General features: G+C 36.5%; 1 protein-coding gene across 3 annotated transcripts in view; it reads left to right on the top strand.

Annotated features, from left to right (window-relative positions):
- Positions 1-26,897, top strand: part of OCA2 (OCA2 melanosomal transmembrane protein) — a 166,967-nt gene that overhangs the window by 117,477 nt on the left and 22,593 nt on the right. For all 3 annotated transcript variants that reach the window (XM_069006263.1, XM_069006283.1, XM_069006273.1), the window contains one exon: positions 6,512-6,605. In XM_069006263.1, coding sequence (XP_068862364.1) covers positions 6,512-6,605 — 94 coding nt within the window. The remainder of the gene's footprint in view (positions 1-6,511; positions 6,606-26,897) is intronic.

Genomic DNA, 26,897 nt, shown 5'->3' with positions numbered 1-26,897 from the left:
TAGCTGTCAGCAGAAGAAGTATATTCCATTCAAATGTAGCACTTGAACTATCAGACAGAACAAGGCAGAGAAGCTACAGCAAGATTCAAAGCACTTAAGTGCAGAATATAATATTGGATTATCTACTTTTCTTCCTCTGCAGACACTTTCCAAGCAATACTCCCCCTTCTGCACTTTGAGGAGGAAAAAAATCTTGGTTTGCAATATTAATGTTGATTTATATTGACAAATCAGACACTCTGTATGACACTAAGGAAAGTTATAATCATACTCTAGATATTATTTATATAGACATTAATATATAAAAAAATATATAAAATAAATATATAGAGATATTAATATATATAGATATTAATCAATCTATTTAGCACAGCTTCAAAGTATATTATGGTAAAGTTGAATAATGTACTCTTATGCCAGGTTTCTGCATATGAAAGAGTTTTTCAATATTTGGTCCCCCTTAACATCACATGTGGCAAAGCTGTGAAATTGAGTTGACATAGTTTTAGTCTTTGAATCTAAAAATCAGAGATGAAATATGCACAGCATTAAAAGCATTAAATGAAACCTACTTGAATATGTGTCTCAGGGCATAGGGGAGTGGTGTGTCAGACTGCTGGCACTATCCATCATTATAATAGTTTATTTTACACTTGCACTGGGTAGGTTGACTTCGAGAAGGCTTTAGTGGTCACTTCAGGTTTTATGTGTTTTTTACAGATGTCTGGATTTCATAGAAGTTTATGGATTTCTTTAGGTCATTAAAGTAACAAGTGCAGGATGTTCAGCAACTCACCTTATTTATTTCACACTTCTGGTAGAAAAATGACAAATTTAAATTTCACCTTTTCTTCTCATAGCAAAAAGGAAACAACGAGCATTGACAATGCTTGTACAACTATCCTGCCGGTGGTGTTGTAGTGGTGAGAAAAAGTGGTAAATTTCACCTGATTAAAAGCATTGGTTTGAATGAAGTTCAATGAACATTTTTGATAAGTGAACTCAAAACTTTCATTTATGTTCTTTCATTTTTCCCCAATAATGTCCATATTTATGCATTTATGTGGAAACATACCATGCAAAATGTTTCCAAATCAGTAAAATAAATAATTTTGGTATCATAAGAGTACATTTTATCACAAATATCAGAATTAAATGAGTTCATGCATGCTTGTGACTTGATGTTCCTTTTAGGGACTGCTAATGGTTCAATTGGCCTTGATTCTCTTCTTCATTGACTGCAAAGTTGATTATCTGGATTATTAATTTTTACACACAAAAAAATATTAAGATATTCAAGTCTTGCCCATTACTAAAAGATATTCAAGACTTGTGGACATTTAACAAATGAATATAAATGTGTTTATTTTTTTAAAGAGGCAAATCTGTATCACTTCTTTGTGAAACTGAAAATTTATGAAAGCTATGAAGGCTGTCATCTATAAGGCTAATCAAAACCAGAACTGGTCAGTATTCACTTTGGCAGACAGATTTGTTACATTTGCTCAGCTTGTGCTTTAAGTAGAAAAATGGAACATGCTATGGAAAGGAAGCCAGACACATCAGTCTACCTTTATTTAACAAGGTAAATTATATGGGAGACTGCAAAGGATTTTCTTTTAAAAATGGATTGGAAGCAAGAAGCTGGCTTCCTTCAGTAAGTTTTGCTTTTATACTGTAATGGAATGGTTCATTACAGCAAAAAGCAGGGCTGACAATCCTCACCCTAAAATTATTCATGACTCTGCAGAAAAGCCCTTGTTTCAGAAAGAGAATCCTTGTCTGGACAAAGCAGAACAGCTGTCCTGTGTAAAACCAGGCCTGTCACAGATGCTTGTTAAAGGCTAGGGAAAAGCTGTTCTCAGGGCTTGTGTTGGCATGAAAATAGGGTAGTCATTTTACTTCTGCATTAGCTGACCAGAGATACAGGAGAGAGAAAATGCAGAAGGCCTCTTGGTTAAGCACAGGTATAGCTTGTTCTCCACTGTCAGAGCATGTGGAAGGGAAATGGTCTGTAATTCTCACAGCAAAACAAACTTTTCTGTTAGCCATCCACTTGGTTGTTACCCAAGGTATTATCTCCTTTATATTCGAAAAAGTTACTGTTCATGAAGGCTGCTCATGCTAGGCCAAACAGCTTTATTAGTGATAATCCCTTCGCTTTGATTTCTCAATGCTTTGAGTAATAAACACTAATCCTGCCAGGCACTTTGAGGTGATTCTCCAAGCAAACATATTAACACAGCAAACACAAGGATTAGGCTTGCTCTTGAGGGGGCAATACCAAAGGGACTCCTGGGAACTAACAGCATTTAGTTATAATAGATATAATTAGATAGAACAATGTGCTGCTGACATGTAAAAATCAACAGCTGAGAATGAGTCTTGAAATGATGCATGTTACTGATTCAAACTCTCTCTCTTTTCTTGCTATGATTCTGATCTGATTTCCCAGCCCCTTCTTTCAGTAAGTCTAATCAGTTCTCCCAGCATTGATTTTCAGTGCATTGCAGGTTATAGGGACTTGGGCAAACTGTGTTTACTGAGGAAGAGGCTGTCTGGGCCCATGAGAGGTGCATTGTGTGTGGTGTGAAGGGTCTGGGCTCAGATTTGGCAGTCTCTGAAGGGGTGATGTAGCAAAGGGCAATAGCTGAACACTGAGTTGCGAAGAAGTAGCTACAAACAGAAGCAGAAGGCTGGAAGAAGCAGGGCTGCTGGGTAGTGCAGGTATCAAATCAGGCTTACCAAACCTTGTCAACATCTTCCTGCTTGTAGCTCTAAGTTAGCTGGGGATGAAAAGGCACATTTGAATGTGTGGGGCTTGAATATTTCTAGATATATCTATCCTTAACTAAAACTCTTAAATACACTTGGAGCTGATTTCACATTCCCTAAAGATATTCAAAGTTATTTGTCTTGAGAAATATCAGAAAGAAACTTTTATATCACCTTTTCTAGACAGAAGCAGTAGAAGACCTTCTGCTCTGTTTCTGAAATGATTGTGCAAAGCTAGGGCAGCTCCATGGAAAAAAGATTATGATCTGTGAGGATTCCTCTGTTGTTTTCTTCTGTGTAGCACAGGCAACTAATTAGAATTATTTCTTTCATTGAGAAAAAGGTCTCTCTTGAGTTCATGCTTATGAACTACGAAGCATAGCTAATACTGACAACAGTGCATGTAGTCTGTCAAGAATAAGAGGAAAAACAGATATTCAGAATAAAATGTCATAGATATCACACACTATTGACATTAGAAATATAACATTTACTTCATTGTAGTGAATCCAGTTTCTCAGTAACCATCTACCTTGTGATAAAGGGTGAGTAGGAGTCATCAACAAAGTTACAATAGGAGTCATCAAAACAGATTGGTTTTTGCAATGTTGCTGTTTGATACAGTTGGCCCATGTATTATTTTGTTCTGAGCGTAAAAACAAGTGAGCAGTCTAATCTGGATTGTTCTTAAAATGTCTTAAGATGATGTGAAGATGAAGTCAAGATTGGGTGAAGCCCTAAAAAATGCTTATTCTTAATTTGCACCCATCAGAATGAATTCAATGTATAGGTTTTTGTGTACATTAACCTTGTCTCAAGTTTTCCAAGATTCAGAGGATCACAGTGTTGCTGTCTCACTAGTGAGTTAAACCTGTGCTGTGTAGACAGATGCTGCTGGGAGGTGAAACAAAAGTTTGCCTCTGTTGTTAATTTGAGTGCAGTTCTTTGAAGCCTGCTGAGCCAGTGCCTAATTAAACTGCACACACGCTCCAAACAAATGAAAGAGAAATTCTGCTCCTTGCAGATAACATTTAAGGTGATGATTTCTTCTCAAGTGAAATCTACTTGGGGAAATCAATTCACTGCTGAAGCAGAAACTCTTTCCATAATACTTCATTATGTGAAGGCATTACTATAGCCCATACAGTATAGGAGAACTCGTGCTGTTTGGAGATCTCGACTGTATCTAGTCAGAGCCATGGGACAAGTGCAGTTTCAGTCTCATTTCTTTAGTTTGATGCCAGAGCTACATATTCCTTGTCTGCAGTAACATTATTCTGAGAGTGATGACTGGTTGTGCTACACACAGAGCAGAAATCTCTTATGAAATGTTTGGATGTTGTAGACTAGTGATTAGTTTGGAACTGAAAACTCCTGAAGTGTTCCTGCTTGACTCCTCTAATAACATCAGCTGTATTCATTTGTTCTGTTTTCATCTTAAGCCACATGCCTTGTGTCTTGGCTTTCTCATGGCAGTACCTACCAAGAAAATTGTTGTTCCAAGTTCAGTTTTGTATTTTTTAAAATGTGTTAAAGTAATAAGGGTATACTTTGAGGCAAAGAGAGGGCAAGGGAAATGAGCTGTGATGTTCCTAATGACCAGTGTTAGACACTATTTTTTAAAGGTTTCTGTTCCTCTAATGATGTGGGGGTGATTTTCTGTGTATGATAAGCTGAGGTTACAAATAGTCCTTGGTGTCTCACAAAGATGATCACAATAGTTTTATGATCAATAAGGATACACCCTTGTATTGATGTGCAGTTTCACCAACATCAGCAGAACTCCTCAGAGACAGGCAGGACCTCTCTGCACAGAGCTCCAGCTCCTTTGCAATTTCAAATCCTTAAAAACAGAGCAAGTAGGAAGCAGGTCCCCTAGCACAGCTCCTAGGAAAACAGAAAAAGAAGGGAATAAAAAAAACCATGGAAGGAGAATTAAATATATGAAATAAAATCTGGGACTAGAGGCAGTGGGAGCGGAATGCTTTTCTCATTTCAAGAAATCTCTAAGATTTCTGTGTTTTCCTTATTCCACAGTGGCATCTGCTCAAGAGCTGTTTGAGGCTGCTGATGAGAAAATAAAACCAGTCTATTGTTCTTAATAGGTGTTGCTTAGGCCACTCACCCGAGACAATAGATACCGTTGTTCAGATCTCTACTCCAGGATGAACATCTCGGTTTGCTGCCTAATGTTCTGGAATGAATAAGAATCATGCATTTTCTTTGCACTCAACAGGATAAATCTTAGCTATACCAGGCCTTTTTATTGGAAAGCTTTGGCTTTCATGAAATCAACTAAACAAATAATAAAAAAAAATCCTGCGTGACTTTTGGGGTTTAGTTTTTTTATCAAAGTTGTTGCTCTGTCACTAGAATGACCACTCAAAACCATCTGAATTATAGCATTTCAATTTGTTTGAATTTAAGAGTGTTCTATTATTTTTTAAGTATATTTTTAGACATCTGCTAATTTTGTGTGCACTTTCAGGTGCAGATGGCCATAACAGTACCATGTATGAATACTTGGGGGAATAATTCTTCTGCCTTTATTCTGAGATACTTTTTGGTAGACTGATCTCTGGGTGCCCTGAAACATTTAGTAAATCAAAACAATTAACTGGAGCGTTAATTACATTATAATCTGTTTCTCTCAAAGTGAGACCAGAAGAATTTCCCTGGAGCTAAAATTTTTGACAGAACCAAAGTAAGAAGAGTAACTACATGCCAATGGGAGGAAAGGAGGGCTTGTGCTTAGAATAATGGATTGTTAATGTAGTTATGTATGGAAAAAAGAGATGACTTGCCAAAGTATAAAAAAAAATTTGCTTAGATTGTTACCTCCTTTGTTCAAGACTTCAGTTAAAGAACAGCATGTAGGAGTCACTGGCACTTCCTGAGTCGTGCCTTAGATCAGAAACATTTGCAGAAGCCATCTGCTTTATGGAAGTCAAGTATGCAGCATGTATAAATCTGAGGTATGACTCATGGGAACGACATGGAAAATGGGCTGGTCTTTCTGAGCTCTGAATACCTGAGCTCAGATAAATTGCCAGATTGTTAAAAGTGTAAAGAAAATGAAGAAATAAATTAATTTCTGGAAGCGGCTTGGGAGAAGTAAGGATAGATGCACATTATAAATGTGGCAAATTATTTTTCTTTGGTGTGTTCCTCTCCTGTGCAGGCATGTATAAGGTAATTTGGTGAAGTTCACATAGTGAAATTATGTTTCCTTATTTATTGAAGAGCCATGGTGATTAGGTAAACAAAGTCTGTGATCTTGCAAATTAATTAATTTATCTATAAATAAAACACTACATTTTCAAAGTCAGTTTGGCGTAAGGGAAAAAGGCATCCATAATTCTTAGCATCCTCAAACTATCTCATCTTTCTTTTCACCTCACCTGATGGCACCTTCTATTTATGTAAAACAAAAAATCAACAAGTTTATCTGAATGCAGGTCTCTGGTGTTATTTTGGCAGGGTTATTGTGCTATGTTCCTTCGCTATTTTTCTGGCTTAAGCAGAATCAGAGAATAATACCAGACTTACATTTCAAAGTGTGAAGCTATTTATAGGATGTGGAGATATTGACTGTATGTTTCTTTCCAAACCTATACAACAGAAACTGATTTTTCATTTGTAATGAGTACATCTTAGTACTTTAATACAGAATAAACAGAGGAAGAGTAAGAAAGAAAGCACAACTATAAACTGGTCTTTGTTTTCTGAACTGCAGGTAATGGAACATTGATTGGAGCATCTGCAAATGTTGTTTGTGCTGGAATTGCTGAACAGCATGGTTATGGCTTCTCTTTCATGGAGTTCTTCAGGTACAATTTAAACTTCTCACATTAAATCTGATTTTTTTTTTTCTCTAGGCAAACAATGAATCTTCTAAGGAGAAAAATCTAGAGAAAGGGTCTATAAAATAGACTTGCATGCCTAATTTGGTTTTGGCAACTGAAATGCAGGTGGAAGACAGATCACTTTATTTTTGTATAATGTTGATAGAATGCATGAAGCTGGTGGGAGCACAGTGGAACTCCAGGAGAAACAAAGCCTCAGAAATTCCTGCTTTGATCACCCTCAATCTTTAGCTTTGTAGGAATTGTAAATTGTTGCCTTATTGTTAAATGCAGTTTAAACCTAGTTTCTCATATTCACATTTTAATGGATATTCTATCATCAGGAAAAACTGGAATGTCCTAATTTAGACTGAGTTGACTTTTACTCCATGATCCCATGAGTAAACTATTTACCCAAAAGCAATTATTTCTTTTGACCAGCTGCTTAGGTACTATGAATGAAAGTATGATGAGCAGCCAGTAATAACTCAAGTTGTTGTTTGATAATTGTTTAATTAATAATTAATAGATCTTTTTAATGGTAGAATTTTCTTTGCAGGTCATTCATCAGCAGGTTTTTAATGCACAAGGTGTACTTAATGCATACAACAGTTTAATATTTTTCCACATACTTCCAGTTTTTGAGACTGTGGTTGAAAGATGTAAGTGGAAACTGGCAAAAAGAGGACTAAACACAAAGTGCAAGTTTAAAGTGTAGTTGATTGAGCCAAAACATAATTCCTTGCTTCTTTTTTCTGCATATTTAGGGCAAAGGATACTGTTAAGCTCACACCAATTTATTTTTTCTCTTTATTTTTCTTTACATTGTTTATTATATTTTCTCAACTCTATCAGCTTTCTTCTAAACTGTTTACCTCAAAGACCTCAAACCTATGTTATTAATATGGTTAATCATACAGGATTTTCTGAAACCAAGATAATGATAACCCTGAAAAGAAAGGTGGTCTGAAGTGCTGCTGCTAAAACTCAAGCTATGAGGATGTGCTACTCATAGCACAGCTTAGCTCTTCCCCCATAGTTTTCTGATGAGATATTTTAGAAAGATGGATGTCTATCAAATCAAACTCTTGGTTGTCAGGACCTTTGAGACTGCAGAACAGTCTTATATAGTACACAGTGATAGCTAACTGACTTCCTGGAAGTCAAGCCCTTGCACAAAAATGGTGATACAGCAATAATGGGCTTGTGGATTGCTCTGTTCATTTTTCACGGATTTTCACCTTTTCATTTGGAGACTTAACTTGTATGTAGCATTAACAGTGTGTCCTCTATGTAGATTTTGTAACGAAATGTTCTTAAAACTCTTATGAGACTGACTGAAGATGTAAAGCCTGGCTAGTCTGTTAAGCAGTGTTTACTGGAACGTATTCTTTGGTAAAGCTGATGACAGTACACAGATGCTCTGAAATTGCCTTCTATACATATGCTTTTGGTGGAAGAGATTACTGGGAAAGACTGTAGCCACTGTAAACAAAGATGTGAGAACTAAATCCACAGTGGTCTCAGGAAGATAGCAATGGATATTAATTAGCAGAAAGAACATAATAGCCCACTTTTGCTGGCTGCCTTTTAATCACTCTGCAGGCAGATCATGAGCTTGTTCACAATTTGTGTTAGGAAAATACTTGTTTCAGTCAAATGTTCTCAAATTCAATATATTTTGAGGCTTCTCCGGGCAGCAAGAGGTATTACATAATATCCCCTGAGGATTTTGATTTGCTTATTTTTATTTATGAAGGTTGCCTCAAAGTATAAAGTGAATTTTCTGCATTTCTTCCCTGTTTGCCCAGAATGACTCAATAGGTATCACATCCCCATTGAGGGTCCTCTGCAGTGCTTCTCCCAGTACAGATCCAGACTGTTGCTCTCTCATCTTGCAAACCCTTGTGAGTCAACAGAGAAAAATCACGGGTACCATGTGTGGGGGGATGATGACCCTCTGCTGACTGACTTTTGTTAAGATGTCTTTATTGCAGCCTGAGCTGGTGGTCTGTCTTTCCCAAGTTTCTTTGTACACTTGCCACGTCTGTCTCAAGTGGTGCCTAGGGTCATAGAGCAGAGTTTGCTACTTCCAATACACTTCCTTCCTAGCTGCATACTAAGCCAAATGATGAAAATGTGTTTAAGGGGGGCCTTTGCTAGGAGCAGCTTTTTTGAAAACCATGTTTTGACACAGTTTCCTGTAAGAGGAATCCCAGACAGTGTTGATAAGCATGTCTGATGAGTGCACCTCGATACAACAGAGTGGGAGATTCTATGGAAGCTGTGGGTTCCTCATGGCAAGAGGCACCATGATGACTCTCTGTGCAGGGAAAGAAAAAGGCATAAAGCAGGCTTCTTGCTCTTTAAGACGGCTGATGGGCTCATGACCTTTCCTCTGTGTGTCTTTGTGCAGTGGCACTTGGTGCAGTTTGAGGTTCCTCTTCTCTTTTTAAAAAGGTAGCAGAGGCAACCCAGCAGATGTGTTATGCAATGCTATTCTGCTGCCCAGCCAGAGCCAGAGGTGGCTAGGTGTGATAACTTGCCTACAATGATGTGGTCTTACCAGCTTGATGTGTTTCTCTCTGGAGTGCCTTCATCAGAAGAAATCCTGTGCTGGGGAGGCACGTGACTGTATGACCATGAATGCTATAGTCTTTCAGAAATCTCTCTAGCCTCCTGGGGAAGCCTCCCCCTCAGAACAACAAGTAATTGCTTCTTCCCCTGGATCAAGAGTCCTACTGCCTCAAGGACACGGTAATCCACAAATGGATGTAAGGGGAAGACAGGTCTGGTGTCCAATTCTCACCATCCAAACAACTCAGGCTCGTGTGCTGGAAGTGCTGTGCCTGTAAGGTGGTTCCAGTAGAATGGCATTTAGGTGGGAAAGATTACACTGAGAAAGAAGAGAGAAGGGAACAGGCCTCCCTCTCTGTGTTGAAGCACCTTAAAGCAGCCTAGCATTCAGAGTACACTGCTGGTTTAGGAGATACCAGGTCATATCCATGTGTGCCTGGCTGTGAGTGTGCTGGCAAGTGTCACCAAATACCACCCAGAATGCATTTGGATATTGTCCCCTTCTCTGACATTACCCATCAACACATGCAGAAACCATTTCTGTCTGAACAGTGCTCACAAGGGAAAGAGGAAGATTGCCTATGAGGAAAGATCTTTTGGTTGCTATGAATTCTACTTGCTGTTTCCGGACCTTGTGATCTTTTTTGATTATTCATTACGTTCCACTGAAATAAAAAGATTCACGTGTAGCTTACAATATGCAATATTGTAATAAGTTTAATTTATCGCCATGAAAATATTTTTATCTTTGAATCTGTTAAACATGGTGGTAGAACAACAAAAAAGATCTTCTACTGGTATATCAGCAGCAAAAGGAAGAATAGGGGACATATGAGCCTCGTTGAATGGGGAAAGAACCTGCTGACAAAGGATGTGGAAAAGGCAGAAGCTCTCAATGTGATCAGCTGCACAAAGTCCTGCTGGAGACCAGTTACTAATGCTGCTCCCCAGGCTTCTTGTGAGCCCCAGTGGTGCCTTCCAAGACCAGCCACTTAGGGATTCAGCTTTTAACCAGCCCCAGAAATCTGAAGGCAAATAATGAATGACTGCCACTGGATGATTCATTTAGAATAACTCAAATTCAAAAGGAAAGAAAGCAATGTTATGACAACACCAAAACTGAAAGTCCTAGGAAGAGCAAGCTCAGAATAATTTCCTTCTCTTGCATTTTTGGAATCAGTAGCACCAAATGATGCTCTTTGCCCATCTTGAAAACTTCCTCATCAAACTGTATCTATGTGTTCTAATCTTTCCTCCTGAAAAAGAAAATTTTAGATGTACCCTAGTATTTCCTTATCCTCCTAGTAATTTAGAAGACCAGAGCTGAACATGATATTCCAGGCACAGTCCTCTTATTTTTTTTCACATTTAAAAAAATACAAGATTTTATACAGAATGTGGAGCTATTTGCCTTTTCTTTGTTAATCTAGGTAATATCAAACTCCTGTTCAATTTGCTGTTCAGTGTAAATCCAAGTCTCTTTCAGTTTTCGTGTTACTTACACGAGTGTGATTATATCTGTTCTCCCCTCAATTTCTTATACTTTTCCTACATTGTGGACACAAAGACAAGTATTTAAGTGGTAGAAATAGAAAGAAATGTGAGTCTGTGGGGCTTGGAAAAGGAGATAAAGAGCAGGGGATACTTGCTGTATGTGGTCAAGAGTAAACATTAGAACAAGCAAACATCAGAGCAAACAAATGATCGTTATGCCTGTAGACAGAAGTGCAACTATTTTCGTTGTTTGACCCTGTAGAAAACATCAGATATGTTAATAACATGAAGGTAATTGCTCAGAGACAGCATTTATGAAGGCAGGGAAAGATAATATTCCTATTATGATTTTAGTCTAATTATCAAAGAAAGATTACACAAAAATAAGAGCTTAACATAAAGGAAAACCCCAAATGTAGGACAGTGTTTTTTTGCTTGGCAAATGGTCAGATAAAGACATTGTATTCTTGTTGCCTGGATGAATTCTAGAGGTTAACATAATGATTTTGTATCAATTCACACTGTAAAATAATCAACAGAGTTTTATTTTCTCAAGGAATAAGATAAAAGAAATAACATTGCAGATGTCTCTTTTAGTCTAGATGCTTCATTTCATAATAGTTTTTAAAATTTTTAGTAACATATGTCAGAGTTTGTTTGTTGCAATATAGCATTCTACTAGGTCAGGCCAACTTGAGGAACATGAAAATGATACACAGAAATCTTTTTGTTACCAATGAAAAATTTGATACCAGCTCCATAACATAAGAAGTTCTCATTGCTGTAGGGGCTTTAATTATCTTTTTTTACTTGCTCATACAATTTACAACTTGACTTTAATTTTCTCTGTAAGAAAGGCATTTATATAACCTTTTAACGATACATAGTGTTTCAAACAGAAAGTAACTTATGTTCCTTAATCCTATTGTAATTCAACACCAATCACCCCTCTGTGTCCCTGATGTGCGATGTGAATAAAAAAAAGAATCACAGATAAATGATGAACATATTTGACAAAAATAGAAAGTGGTTATTGTGGGAAATATTCCAATTTTATTTCAAGCAAATTTTGGCTGACTGTGCCTATATCACAGTGCTGGTTATGGGAAGAATGGATTGGATAACTCTATGCAATGGGATAAGAATGTGGGAAAAATGATTTAATACATGGGGAAGTCAGTCTGCCCAGAGGAACAGGCTATGAGCCTAAGAGCCTAATGTAGAGTTACAGTGATAAGGTTAGCTGGATGTGATCCTGCAGGCATTGTGCATATTTTCAGGTTTTGCATTTTTCTGTCATTGCCCTCCCTTCATATGCAGAGCTGAATTAATATTCTCTGTCTTCTCTAGGAGTAAGAATAATTTGGAAGTGTCAAAAATATTGGTTTTTGATAATAGCTTAGGAAAAAAAATTGGTTTTATCATAGGATTTGTTTTGTGAGGTATTCACAGCAAAAATATTTTCAGTAGGATATCCTATTTATCTGTGTTTGAGAGCCCTCAGATGCAAAGTCTGTGAAACAGTACTTCCCATGAGAACTGTCATTCATGTACGTGGGAGGAAAAATGTGGTGTTCTTTGCTACCTCCTGTGTATCCTATTTACACAACTTATTGAAAATAACGCTTTGAAAAGAACATATAAATGTCTCTACTGGATTATGTGTTAGACAGCTATAGTCCTTTTTATTCCTGATAATTTAGTGTATTTTTCTCCTATTTTCTTGCTATTAACACCACCCTATGCCACAATTATGCCATTGCTCTTTTAAAGCTGATTCCGATCAGAATAAAACTAACCCTACATTTTGGGTATGAATTTTGGTGATGCAGACCTCGGTTGAGGAATGTGGTATCAAAATAGCCATACTCAATTAACCTGTGGACTTTCTGATCACCTGTGCAGCTTCAGAAGATCGAATGTGGGGACATTCAAAATACCTAAAGAAGATTCAATGAACTGTTGAGTAAAGGTTTAACAATTATAATGCAAGAATTATCTCAATCTCATTTACCAGTACTCTTCTGATCAAGAAGGAGGAGTAAGTGGTCATGGGTTAAATGTTGATACTTGACATGGTAACAGAGTTCTTCTGTTCAAGTAAGTGCAAATGCAACACTTGAGTAAAGCACTCTCAACAAACAGGCATTAACACATGGGCAGGTTTCAGTTTTTCACAACTTTTTCTTAATGAAATTTATATTATTAAAAATCTGGATCTCTTAGTTTTACCAAAGCTTGTTTTTACATTTATCTTGATTTCTTTACAGGTGTAATAAAAATATTAGAAGGTTTTTAGTAGCTGATTCTAATAATAAATTTCAAATGCAGTTGCATATGAAAATCTCTAATTATCAGATTTAGGGAACTGAGTTTAACAAATGTAATCTAGATTTCAACATCCTATTCACTGTTATGATAGAAAGGGCAAAACTATAGACAATTTTCACCTGATCACTCAACTCAGTAGAAAGGTAGTTCAGCATGTATTCATCTTAAATTATTAGGTTCCAAAATGGCTTTGTTAAGAAAAATGCCAGTTTTCTTTGAGCTATCCAACAACAATCATTGCAATATTTTAAATTGTCAGTGTTGATCTAATGACTGCTCTCAAATGTTATATTGACATCTGTGGCAGCTGAATAAAGTAAATGCTGCTTATTTTTAAGTACTTTCATAGCTTGCATCAAAGCCCATGAAAGAAAGTATTCCTACAACAGTGGTGCACACCATTTTAAGAATATTTCCTGAGTTGTGGGTGGTTTGGTTTTTTTAGTATTTCTTCTGATCTTATTTAAGGTCTGCAGACAGTGTAAGTGGAAATGTGGATGAATATGGATTCACCTTTTTTATTTTTAGAAAAAAGGGAGAAAAGTAGTACTTTGAGCCTTTAAGTAAGAGGCTATTTCCTTTTGTAATTTGAAACATGATTTATCTGTACCGTGAAGTTTTCATGAAGCTTAAAATGTCTTCTATGTCTTCTGAGTAGAATTAATAGCTTTGAACTGTTTGGCCTGTGGACATACAAGTATTCCTTTTTCTCTTCTCTTATTTCCAAGAAGTCTTTTGGATTAGCAAATTAGTTTCCAGTAAAGAAAGATGGGACTAATACTTGTCATTTCACTCATAGTAAAATATGGCTATGTGATTCAGGTATTAAAATTTTAGTATGGTTTTAGCCTTTAAATTCTGTGAAATGTGTGTGTTTCATCCTCTAAGATTTTGGAAAAGGACACTTAAAATGCAATTGCAATGATCCGTTGGGTTCCATAGGAAGCAGTGATCCTTCAGACGTGTCACTTTAATATTGTGGGGTAAGGTCATAGAAATAGTACTTAATCATAGGATCATAGAAAAAAACATAGAAAGATACAGAATGGAAGGGACCTTCCCCTTTCCATAGAGTCACAGAGGCTGTTGGCTGCCTTTGGTGCTGGACTTCCCACAGGTTCACATGAAGATCAGAGCTTTCCTTGCTGAGCTGCTCCCTGGTTGCTCTGTCCCCAGATGTTTTTGTTGCAAGGGCTTTTCTTCCACCTAGGCAGGATTTGGCATCTGTCCTTGTTGAAGTTTAAAAAGTTCTGTTTTTTCCAATGCTTATGTTTGACCAAGTCCTGCAGGATAGTGGAATTACCTTCTACCTTTTCAACCAATGTGAGATTATAGTCTAGGAATTCCAGTGAAGCTTTGCACAACTGTTATGGTATGGTAATATTCAATATTAGTATTCAAAATGGTGCCAATATAAGGAAAACACTGTTTGCAAGTATCTGTGTTGAAATGGCAATTTTGGTTCAGTCTCATGTGTAACTCTTCTCACTTGGTTCTCTGTGTTGATCTCATTTAAATTTAAACAAACCCAAACCTCAAATATACCTCAAATACTTTTTAAGAAATAGATATGACTACAAAACATTGACATCAGTTAATTATGTGAGCTTTTGAGCAAGGAAACAAATAATGGTAAAATGTGATATATGCAACAAATTCACATAGCTTAAGGTATATATATATAAAAAAAGTAAAATGTTCAATTCATGTAATACTTCTCATTCAAAACATTATTAATTTAACACTGTCTCATAAAATCCTCAGTGCTGAGTCTTTCAAATTGAAGATTTTGAGATTGGTTTAAAAGTGACTCTAAATTGTATAGTTTGTGCATGTATGTATCCATGAAACACACAAAGAAATTGAACTAAAATTTTATTCACATACATTTTGATTTCAGGTCAGTAACAGTAAAGAATGACTGCCAGTACCTCAGGTGAATAAAATAACTGTAACCGCATATCATCAAGATACTTGACGGTGGCATTGCTATCAGATAGAAAGATTCCATTTTTTAGAGGGAAGAAAAAAGGTAGCAAGCTGAAGAGTAAACACAAACAACACAAACCATATCAATCTAAGAACCAGATCCTACTTTTTTGATGTTAAAAAGTATTCTTATTTTAAATTCTGAAGTATTGCATGTCATTTAGGAAGTCTCATATATAATTTCTGAATTGCCTTTTTGGATTTCAGAGTATTTTTCACTAGCATAAAGCTACTGTTTCTATACTCCTATGAATAAAAAAAGTTAGATATGAAATTCAGACTATCTCCTGGTATAAATGGTTATGAAATATAAAGAGAAAAGTGCAAACCACTCCTGGCATTCCAAAATCTGCTATTTTGTGTATGCACTAACTCTTCAAACCCTGTGTATTGAACTTTGCTTGTGTGGGTTTCAAGAAGGTGTAAGTCGGGGGAAAGTCTTCACTAAATGGGACAGTGATGATCTATGAAGAAGGCTGTTGTTTTTGTTTTTGTTTTTTTTTTTTTTTTTTTTTTTTTTTTTTCCAAATCAGTGGTTCTTTGGAACTTAGAATCTTTGAGGTGCTCAGAAATTCATAAATTTGAAAGGTTAAACTCAGGAGTATTAAAGGACAAGTTCTAAAATGTACTGGTCTGTCATACAAATGAATGTAATTCTAAAAGCTCTTCCCTAATGTTGCATGGATGCCAACTACTCACATTTCTAGTGTATTTGCTGTATTTGTATTTCCTCCTGAGCAATAATCTATGTATACATAATATGCATAAAATTATCCATCCAATTCTTGCAGATCTTTTTAGTTTACTGGCATTACATATCACTAAATTAAGCAAGGAAAAGAAATAGATACATGAAAATAAGAGTATAGAAAGAAAAACTGTTTTGGATTACACTGAAACCAGATGAGAATTTAATTTTGTTAAGTTGAAATGCAGGACACTGATTCTGGTATATTTGGAAAAACATGTTTGCATCCAGTATGGATGGAAGAATTAAATCTCTTACCTGGAAACTTATGAGCACACTAGTGAGCCTACTAGATATACAGGTTATAGCAGTGATCATGTTTATAGAGTATTGTGTTAGAAATTGTATGCCATGCATCTTGTAAGTCACAAATTGTATAAAGCAATTTAACACTTTAAAACAAATCAATGAACAGCAAGGAGAGTGGCAAATGTAATATATATCTGTATTTTCTTAACATGGACCATAACCCATTCTTGGTCACCTTTTCTAAGTACAGACTACCAACTGAATCAATACCTAATAACTTCCCAACAGCACTTGGAATGAAAATAATTTTAAGAGTAATGATTTCTAGATATTTTTGGTAGTTTCAAAAAGCAGATACTCTGCTGTGTTTGTGCAGTGCTGCTTTTATAGAAACTACTTTATGCAAAGGATTTCAAGGTATCTTGGATTATATCTTCCTTCATGGAAAAAAAGTCAGAAAATTCTCCCCCAGTTAATCTGTACCAGGTATGTCATTAAGCTGGTACAATCTGTTGGGATACGAGTGATCTTTTAAGACTTTATAATATCTATTGTATTTTACAGTGTTAATCTCCACTGAACAAATTTGCCTAAGCACACCTGGAGAGCATTATATTCCAAGCTTTGTATTTAAAACACACAGGATGGATTTTTCTCTGTGTGTGTACTTATAGTGATATTGAGTACACAGGGAGTCTGGAACTCCTACACAGGTAAAATCTGGCAAGGTGAACCCCTTTCTTGTCTTTTCCAACCATCATTTTCTAATTTTACTTCATGATCAGGACAGATGGCAAGGGGAAGCTAGAGAGAAGGAAGGGAAAAGTTGTGTTAGAGAAACTGGGAGCTATGCTGAGGCATTCTGGAAACATGAAGGGTCAGCCTTCATGCAGTTCTTCTTGAAAATACTAGTCCTATCTTTTTCCTGAGAGTGGAAAAGGCAAGGACATAACAACAGTGTATTTTGGCTCTTCTTAACAGACACTAATCTAAAGTATTAAGAAGAAATGTTGTCACATTTTTAATAATAGAACAATGTATTCATTTTCTTGGCTAACTTCTGGCCAGTACTACCAACTTATAAATATGTAAAGGCTTTCTTTAAGTTCCAGCAGTCAGTGACTACTTTCTTCTTCTGTCTTCTCCAATACTCTGTGGTATTCCTTTTGCCAGAACTTATCACCAGGTCCCATGCAAATAGAAAAAAAATGCATTCTTATCATGAAATATGGCTTATTTCTGCTTACAGAAAACAAAAATGTTATATTGGTTTCATAGAAAACACTATGAACTTCTCTGGTTCATATTTTGAAATGATAGGCCAGCTGCAAATTTAGAAAGAAGAATAAAATTGTAATTTTTTGAGTTCTACAAAAACACCTTGACTTTACTAGAAGTGGCTTAAAGGTCTGTGGTGCAGATGTGAGGTAACACATCACCCTTGGGTCCTTGAACCTGAGACTCCCAGTTTGATAAATGGGTTGGTATGTGCTGTATTTCCAATCTGGCATTTCTATCTGCATTTCCTGCTCATAGGAACTGGATGGGGTGGAGGGAGAAGAGGTGAAGAGAGAGAAGAAGGGATGAGAGAGGCCATTGTGCATCCAGGCTTTATTTCAGATTGAATATGATACTTGGTTGGCTCATTTGGAGGCTCACACTGCTCATGCTCTTGGAGCAAGGCTTTTTTTACTGATTTAACACCCAGCTTCTTATTCTTCGCCCACACATGTCTTGACCATCTAGTCTACTGCCATTGTGTTAAAATTAATGAATATTTTACGTAGAGGTGAATACTGAAATACATGAACTAAATCAGATGTGCATCAGGATGGAACGATTCCTGTAGCTACCCCACAGTTAACTTGCTCTGTGTGTTTGTGTTTCAACATGCGTAAGAGATCATATTTACTGGCTTTTTATCAGAGTGGTCCTGAATAAAAAAAAGTGTTTTTCTAAAATGGAGATTCAAGCTGTATCTGTGAGGAAGTTCATTCTTGCCTTGGGTTGACATTTAAAAAAAAATTAAATCTTGTATTTCTTTAGACTAGTACCCATAGCTGACTTTTAGCATGTGAAGAGGATATACAGGTTTTCTGAAATAACTTCCTCTTTCAAGTTGCAGAGCTATGATGATAACTACATAAGTGAATATTGTAGTAAGAAAGATATTATTTATTTATTTGTAGAGTTTTTTTGTTTAGACTGCTCAAATGTTTCTCCTCTTCTTTTCTAATAATCTGTAAAGAGGGGTAAAGAATAGAAGCTTTACTACATATAGATGGGTGAGACAGATAGGTTCTGGGAAGTGCTTTGTGAAATTTTCACATGATAGTTTTTTTTAAATTATCAGAACAATATTTTAATGAAAATTTTCTTGACGTATCTCTAAAGCCCAGGATTTTATAGCAGATATGATTTATGCTGAAAGGTGGATTTGAAAATCAGAATTTCTGCCTCAAAGAGCAGTGTAGTGCTTCTTCAGTGTCTCTTTAAATAGTAGTCGTAAAAACCAGAAAAATGAATTACTAGAAAAATCTGCAGAAAACAATTTTTCACTGAGAGCTGATGAAGTTTGAATAAAAAACTTTGCTGACATGTCTGGCCATGAGGATTCATATTTTACCACTACTAATATGGGCTGAAATCATAGTTGAGAACATTCACCTTTCTAGCAATCTTTTAAAAGGCAAGTAAATTACCTCATTTTTCATTTCACTGCGTTTAATTTCCACCAGATCCTCTAAAACTGGTTTGAGTGGTTCCGTATCTAAATGCACAGAATTTCATGGTTAGATAAAAAATATAATTAAAATAGGTGTTATCCAGTTTTAGGGGCTTCTGGAGTGAAAATAAAAAGGCTCTGTAGTTGGTTAAACTTCTACAGTAGAAGGTAGGAGTTAATTTGTAGCCTTTTTGCTTTTGCATTGAGGTAAATACACCTTTGTTAAATGCTAAAAGGCACAAACTGAAGGTCATATATACCATTATGCTGTTAGGCTTGTCATGATTGTGATTTAATTTTTTTTTTTAATGGAGCCTATTAAATCAGAAAGCAGTTAAAAGAGGTCAGTGCATTATTCTCCAAGATAATTCATCAATGTCAGCAGCACTAACGAGAATGTGGGCCATGTGTCAGGAGCTATTGTGTCCATGTCTCTGCTCACATTGTGGTCTAGCACTCATGTTTCATTGCAGATCTTTAAATAAAAGGTTTGATGGTGCCTTACCTGAACCATAAGTAAGTCTGTGTGAGAAGAAAGGAGTGTCTACAGTCTCTCTTGAGTGACTCCACTCTTATGATCATGCTGGCTGATATTGCCACCTTGTTTTGCTAGATTAGAGGTATATTTCTGACAAGAAAAGAAGTAGGACTGAAATAGTCTTTGCTGATTTCTTCCATCAGGTCTTTGAGCTAACAATTGTGTTGAATTTCTTTTTGTTACCATCTCAGTATATCCAGCATGTGGAAAAGGAAAGGCTTTTGATAGATGTGGTGGCCAACTGACCTGGGTATTGTGTAGTAGCCCTATGTCATACAAGGGGGAAAAAAATCTAATGCAGAGTCTTAATCTTAGTTAATTTTTTAGAAAATATATGAAAAGGAGATGTTTGCCACAAATGTGGGAAGCTACTGATGCATTTTAAATTACAGAGGCAAAACATTATAAGAAATGGAACAGATACATAAAAAAAAAATAGAAGTCCATTCTCTTATAAGTATAGTTCTCTAAAATGTTCAAATTACTTCTGAAATCACATTAGCTGTTGTGCTCCATCCACCTCTTGCTGTGGTTCAGCTAGTCCAGACTGGCTTTCTTTTTCACTGGAACTCTCTTTTGGGCATGAGATAATCTTGGTTTGCCTGTAATTGGGGGAAAAGTTGTTTTCCCTCTATGGTATTTGTTATTCTAGGACTCATCCATTTCCACTGCTTGGTGCAACACTTCAGTGATGTACAAAGCCCTTTTCTCTCCCTGTGACTTTCTGGGAGGCAACACTTCTTTGTTGGGGCCTTCTAGGCAGTACTGTACTGTAGGTTAAAAGGTATGCCCACAGGCAACTAAACAATTTGGCTGTTGGTGTCTTGTTAGTTGGTCTTGAGTGGTATCTGGTCCAAAAGTAGTTAATCATGTTGAGATTAGCTGTGGGGCTGCAAAGTGTGAGAGCTGTGTTTTGCTGTCCTTCAGGCTGTCAGGTCAGATGGCCATTTAGGCCGGTGTAAATAGCCCACCCATAAAGAAGAAAAAAATGAGCTAATAATAATCCTTATAAATATTACAAGTTTTCTGTGTATAGATTTGTGCATGGGATAGGGTTTCCTAGACATTTTCTTGTCTTTTTACACCAGTTTCAAATCTGTTTGTATTTAATGACTTTTACATGCTTAAGTTTTTTCATTTTCCAATTTCTCTGTCAGAAAGACAGTGGCTACTACACATGCTTCTCTTGATCTTACCCTTTTTTGTTTTATTCCTGTAGGCCCTTCTGGGGAGGTTCTAAAATGATGCCTTGTGCCTAAATCTTTGCCCTTTGAAAACCAAATGCAGAAGCTGTACTGAAACACTGTTGCTTAGTTTGTTAAATTTCTGTGAAAATTTGCCTTACTGAAGTGCAGGCTGGACTCTTTGAAAAAGTTAATTTGATTGCTGTCCCTGCAGTTCATTGGAACCTTGTTTACTGATTTTTTTTTTTTTTTCATTGTGACTGAGAATTAATGTGTCTTGAAGAGAATTCACTTTGAAATATACTGAATTATATTTTTGCTTCTCCTAGTGTAGCAAGGAGCTTTTTAATGCTGGAAAGTGTGCTTTTCTCAGCAAGAGCAGAGGTTTGTCTGTAATGATAGTGGTAAGTGAAGTATTAAAAGAAAGAAGATGGGCAATGTAGCTATGAATAATCAAACCAGGGAGAGAGAAAAGAAAATTGAGACCATTCCAAACCAGCAAAGGCCAAAACCCAGTAAGAGTAAAAAACCCCCAACAACAACAACAACAACAAAAACAACAACAACAACAAAAAACAACAAAAGAATTGTTTTGTATTTCTTAAATACATCAGTGAGGACTGTTTACAGTAGAGGCTATTTGCAGTAACTGGGAGAACTGTCTAATCTTTTCCTCTGCTTTTTCTGCTTTGGTGAGAGCTCATTGTTGTCAGTGGTGTATTTTATTTAAATTTGGAAGACCTTGGATTGTTGTTGATATTGATATTTCCATGTGCTATTTCCACTGATTACTGCAGCCAGCATGTGGTCATTAGCATATTAATAAAATGTAATATTTTCTGTGTTTTCATAAATAAAATTAATGAGACTAAAAGCAGATTAGATTATTCTTATTTTTAGACCTATCAACATATGGATTATTTCTGTTAGAGGCTAAAGTGATGAGAAACACAGCAGTATTCTCTTGTATACATAGTCTGTCACATTTTGTTACTTAAATGTTATATTTTTAAAAAATTGTTTTTATTTATCACATACATGTGAGTAAAGCAGGGTCTTTCGGATCTTTGGGCTTTCATTTTGAAGTTAAAGCCTGCCACCTACAAATTGTGCCTGTTTGACAAGAAAGGTTTCCTTTTTGAAGATTTTGCAGTAATATCATTTTGACAGATTGATTGTGTAAGTCTTCATGTTGCTCTAATAACTCCTTTTTAATGGGAGAACTTTAATTGATGTCAAACTCAAAAGTTCAGTGACAGATAAAGTGTCTTCTCTTAGTTAAGAGGTTAAAAATAATTGACACTTTTATATGCACAGAATAAACTGCCATAAAAATACTAATTTCTATGTCTATTCTGATAAGAAGAGATAGAAACAAGTTCAAAATGAGTGGTCAACTTTTCCATAAGTTTTGAGATAGTGAATAGGATTCTATTAATAAATACAATAAACAACCATTACTGAAATAATTAAGAAAAGCGTGGTAAGCCAGTGCTTGTCATAATTTCTCTTGCAGGTGGGGTAGAATTACAGGTTTTGAAATCTCCAAGTTTTCTGATAATGCAGAAATTTCAAAAATACTTTTCAGAAAAGCAGCTAATTTCTGAACTATTTTAGTGTAGAAAAAATGATTAAATTTCTTTTTATAATGCAGATGACTATTAAAAAAATCCACCCTTTGCTAGAATACACTGCTACCTCATTTGCAACATGTTTTTCTAACATTGAGACTGTCTGGCTGGGGGGGCCCTGGAGAAGGGTGACGTGGAATCCTGGGCCGAGAGTGGAAGGGAGCCTCAGGAAGGTTGTACAGGGACAGTGTGGTCTGTGAGTGCCATCAGCCTTGGCAATTTGAAGTGTAATTGAGAATCAGATGATTTCCCAACATGAGCAGTGACTGCAGGCTGTTCTCTCTCGTGTATAGGGGACCATAAGACACAGCACAAAAGTCTGCACACCTAAACTCGTAAGTTGAATTATATGATAATATTTTAAAAGGGGGTTAACCTTGTTAGTGGCTCTTTAGGTCACCTTTTCAGTGAACTCTCAGCTCATGGAAGTTACAGACTTTTGCTGTGATAGTGGCACTCCAGAACTTTCTGCATTTTCCTCATAAACAGCAAGACTACCATTAGAAATAGGATACTTGACTTGAAATGTGGTTCATAACACCTGAGGTCATCTATGTTATTCAGCCTGTTCATTTGTATTCCTTCTGCATTCAGTGGAGAGGAAAGGGAAGACTTGTCCTGACATTTTGAAGGGATATCCTGAGATGGAGAGAATTAGCTTCTTTTTTTCAGCTGACAAAAACCAACTCTATGCTGTTGTGTCATAAAGCTAAGTAATGTATATTGTACCTTACGTAATGCATATATACATATATAGTTAATTTTTAGCAGCTCTTAAATAAGGGTTGCACTGTAGCACATATACAGAAGAAATACTGATAACACGACACTTTACTTTTACTACTTCCTGATTCATGAGAGTTAAAGGGTAAAACTATCAATTTATACTGACAAATTTTAATGGTATTTATACAAAAATGTGGGTATGTCTATGAAAACCACAGTAAATGAGAATAATTATGCATTAATATAGTGTCTTTAATTAAAAGTTAATATTTAAAATTTTTAATTAACGCTTCAGTTGAAAAACAAGTACATCAAACCCACATCAATTTTGAAATAATTCAGTCTTCCCTAATGCAATCTTCATTCAATTCAAGCGCTAAATTTCCTTGCTATTTTTTATTCCAGAAAAAGGTAGAACAAAGCGTGAATGAATGCACTATTTTAATATGATTTTTATTCTGGCCAATTTTCAGGAAACAAAAGTATCTTGATTCTCAGTACAGCATTTTACCAGAAGATGGGCTTCAGCCTGAATTACAATACCTGATTTGATAAGAGATAATCATCTAAGCTCCCATCTGAGCTCCTGGTGGGGACATAAGGCTTTATTCACTTGCCTAAACACACATACCTAACCAATCCTGTATCCAAGACATTATTTATCTGATAGATATGACATAAGATACATAGACCCAGGCCATCCTGAGAACTGAGTGGGACAGTCTTCACATCTCCAATGGTGCTGCTTACCTTCATTTAGGCAACAGATGGGAGCATCTCCCAATAGAATCAAAGGAATCTGATCTGTGATTTCTTTCGACCTGCAGTAGAGACATCTATTCTACACACTGCTTGCTATGTTGCCTAAATTTTCCACCTTCCGCTGTGGGAACTTACACAAAAATACTCTTTCACATATAGTTCTTGTCTACATCTGCCTGAATCTGGAGCTGAATCCCAGGATAAGTTTCTCATCAGGCATACACTGATATTGTGTAAAAATTCTTCAAAGGAAATGCAAAAGAGGAAGTAAGCAATAACTAGGACAGAAGCATATTAATAGAAATTTTGTACACTGAAAAAAATATGTACACTGAAATCATATATGCACTGAAAATTTAAGACACTGCAACCCATTCATTTACCCTCATTGGTCTCTACTCTCTTTTCTTGTCCTTTACTGTCTCTCTATTCATATCTCTTCACTTGTTATTTCCAGCCCAGTGGCACGCGGCCTTTTCCTCCCCCACACAGATGTGTCAGAATAACAAGAAAGGCAGGGACAATGCCACAGCGCTACCCAAGCTCCTGAGTGGCTGCTACGTCAAAGGTCAGGACTTTTCACCAGGATTTTCCTGAGCCAGGTTCAAATCTATAATTCATCTGGCTATATAAATTAAAGGGACTTTAAATGGTAACCTCATTCTTTAGCCAACCACACACTGTTTTGGGGCCGTTTGTGGTCTTGTTATGATTTTTTGCATTTCAGATGTCAGGTGGCAGAGCCAGGTGCTCTGGTGAGCAGAGGACAGAGGTGAGGGCTCTGTCCTCAGGAAGGCAGGGTGGGGATGGGATGAGACAGAACCATGGTGGCTCTCCTTCCCTTTTATTGCTTTCTCTCCACGTACACTTTCCCTCTTAACCCTGGAATGGCCATAAAAGGGCAGTTCACACTGAATTGTAGCCGTGTGCTGAACATGATCTCATTCCCTGGGAACATGGGTATTTGAAAGGGATTCTCCTACTGTGCCTTATTGGTATCTTCTCCGTGAAGGTTGTGCATGGAAAGGTGCCCAGACATTGTATTTCACTTCACATTAAAATTATATGTGCAGTGTTGCAGTGCAGTGTTGCAGTGCAGGTGGCAGTGGCCACTGCAGCAGAGCATTCAGAGGACTGGTGGACAGGACTCCAGAACACAGACGTCTGATTCTCACCCTGTGGTTACGGTGAGTTCCCATGTTCCTAGTGGTTCTTAGTTTACATGTTTAAAGTTTATTGGTTCAGGAGTTCTCCACCCAGTTTTATGTGTAAGTTGATGTTTATGTATTTCCTCATGTTGCTTATGTATTAGTTCTGGAAAGTTCTCCCTTCTTCGATGCCCCATTGGTCTACTCATGTAATTCCCTCTCTTAGGTTATCCCTATTGGATATTCCTCTGTTGTCTCCTCCTCCTCAGTCAATTCCCATTGGTTGTTTCCCTTTGTTCCACCTCCATATAAAATGCTGTGCTCTCCCCTTTTCCTGGTCTTTGTCGCTGGATCCTCCATTTGCAGTAAGCCAGCTGGAACTTACACAGAGACCCCTCTCTCATGCTTTGCCTCTGCCGACGCTTTTACACCACCTTTGTTTGGGGCTCGTTCCATGCAAAGCAGCCAGCCTTCCCTGCAAGCTGCAGCTGACAGCTTTCCCTGCAGGCTGCAGCCGACCTCTGCCTGCTGCAGCTGTGACCGAGGATGTCTGCAGCTGGACACTGTGTGGCCTCGGACAGCTCCAACAGTGTCAGTGCAGGAAGCAGGCATCATTTATCCAGTATATTTAGGAGACAAAAGTGGAGGGACACTGATTTGTTTTTCTATTCCCAGATGTAAAGTATATTTAGTTAACAAACTACCTGTCAGCCATTTAGTCTGCTGGAAATAACTCATAGCAAAAGTTATGTTTGCTTCACCTTAAAATTCTCATTGCAGGAAAAGTTTTGAATGTATTTTGACACTTCTGTTGCCACATAACAGATTTACATTTAAATTCTGCATTTATTATTATTTACTAAAATTAGAATCTATACAGCAAATTTCAAATTCGATGACAATAACTTTTGTAAGAATCAAGCATCCTGATAGACGTAATGGTCGAGACTGATCATGTACAAAAAGGAAATCTTAAAGTGTAATTGACTAAGGGGAATTTTTGCTGAACAAGAAATACAAGATTAGTTATATTTATAGCTCATGGAGACACCTGTGGTTACAGAGGAATTCTTCTCAATGATATTCATAATAATCTTATAAGTTTTTTGTCTGAATTTCCTTTTTAAGGGTTCTGTGACTGGCTTCCTACATCCTTTGTTCAATTCCTAAATAAGTGGTCTATAATTTTCCTTAGATGAGGATCATCTAGTCAGTTATACGCCAGACATGAACACACTGTTAACAAATTTCACCATAAAATATGATTATTTATGTATAACATATTTGATTGAAAGCAGCTGAAATTTTTTGGTTAGCAGAAATAAATTCCTGTTGAAAATGATACACTATTTTGAATTGGAAGTATTCTCATTTCTATGTATATGCTGATACTTTTAATACATAACAGAATTCATAGAAGCATGATTTGTGTTAGAAAGGAACACATTCTGCCTTTGTACGCATTCAGCTATGTACTGCACCAGCAAAGCTGTTAGGGATTTAATTGACATTTAACATTAAAATTATCAAAACCTTCTTGGTGCAACAATAGAAAATCATACATTGTCTGGTTATTTCTCCAGGTCTTTGTGATATAAAATGTTACCTTTTGCTTTTATTAAACCCAGCATAACTAGAAATATTTCCATAAATTTTCAAAATTGATGAAAAAAAGTCTGAATCTCAAATTGGAAGAATCTGAAATTAATAGCAAGTCCACTCAACAAGAGCTCTGCTGAAAGTCAAAGGTAAAGCTGAAATCTCATCTTCTGTTCTCATGACTTCATTAATACAGATTTCATTATAATGTTTGTCTTCATAACTGAAATTCATACTAATGCATGAAAATAAGTAAAGTATCACATCCCGGTGATATGTCCAGTAATATGCCCAATTTTAAACATTAAAATAAAAAAGAGACAGATGGGTTAAGCACTTGGCTATACTGGAGTAAAAAATATAAAGCAATGGATTTTAAAAATTTTGTTCCCTACACAGTGTGCTGGCCACATCAGTGAGATATTTTGTTTGATAGGCTTTGCATAAAGCTTGTGTTTTTCTAATGATGGTTGGAGGAATATTTGAGCATTGCAACCTCTTGGAAGAGCCTCCTAAAATGCTCTACAAGAAAAAGGAGACTGTTATTCAATAAGAGGAGTACGTTGTTTCCTCATG

The sequence above is a fragment of the Aphelocoma coerulescens genome, chromosome 1, assembly GCF_041296385.1.
Source record: "Aphelocoma coerulescens isolate FSJ_1873_10779 chromosome 1, UR_Acoe_1.0, whole genome shotgun sequence".
NCBI lineage: Eukaryota > Metazoa > Chordata > Aves > Passeriformes > Corvidae > Aphelocoma > Aphelocoma coerulescens.
Note: the sequence above shows the minus strand (reverse complement) of the source record. Positions and strands in the feature narration are given on the sequence as shown.